The 614-nt window shown below is 34.0% G+C and overlaps 1 protein-coding gene across 1 annotated transcript in view; it reads right to left on the reverse strand.

Moving 5' to 3' along the window:
- TRPC4 (transient receptor potential cation channel subfamily C member 4) overlaps window positions 1-394 on the reverse strand; it is a 298,431-nt gene extending 298,037 nt beyond the window's left edge. Inside the window, exon 1 of the mRNA XM_007956981.2 lies at window positions 17-394. Coding sequence (XP_007955172.1) covers window positions 17-394 — 378 coding nt within the window. The remainder of the gene's footprint in view (window positions 1-16) is intronic.
- Window positions 395-614: the final 220 nt, after the last annotated feature.

Raw genomic sequence — 614 nt, forward strand, 5'->3', positions numbered from 1 at the left:
ATATATATTTATGTACCTGTTTTTCCCCACTTGGCTTTTTGTGGTTCAGTAGCAGCTCAACAGCTCCGACGACTTCTTTTCTGATAGCATGTAATAGCGCATCTCCAACATAAACATTAAAGCTTAAGAGTAGTTCAATGAGCTCCAGGTTCTCATTTTCAATTGCAATGAGAAGAGCAGTTCTTCCAAGAGGATCAATGCAATTAATATTGATTTTAAAATAAATCTCAGCTTCCTCTAGGGATTTTTTGACACTTGCATAATCTCCCTTCTCCACAGCATTCAAATAGGCTTTTTCTGATGGTGAGAGTTCTGATTCTGCACGGACTATCCGTAGAGGGATGCGATCTCGGTAGGGGGCATTCACATTTCGTTTGTAATAAAACTGAGCCATATTTCATGTCATGCTATTTTGTTTCTCTCTGAAAATGGAAACAACAAAGAAAAATCACAAGGATTAGATTAGATAGTGTGCTTTTTAATTGTTGTGCATCACCCTTCTTTTCAAGTTTATAATAATGCCAACAATAATAACACTAACATTATTACTAATTAAGTTTTTTTTTTATTCTTAAACATATGAAATAAACTAAATAATTATTCAGTTATCTGGA

This window comes from Orycteropus afer, unplaced genomic scaffold, assembly GCF_000298275.1.
Source record: "Orycteropus afer afer isolate SDZICR_OR568_19922 unplaced genomic scaffold, OryAfe1.0 scaffold00691, whole genome shotgun sequence".
NCBI classification, from domain to species: domain Eukaryota; kingdom Metazoa; phylum Chordata; class Mammalia; order Tubulidentata; family Orycteropodidae; genus Orycteropus; species Orycteropus afer.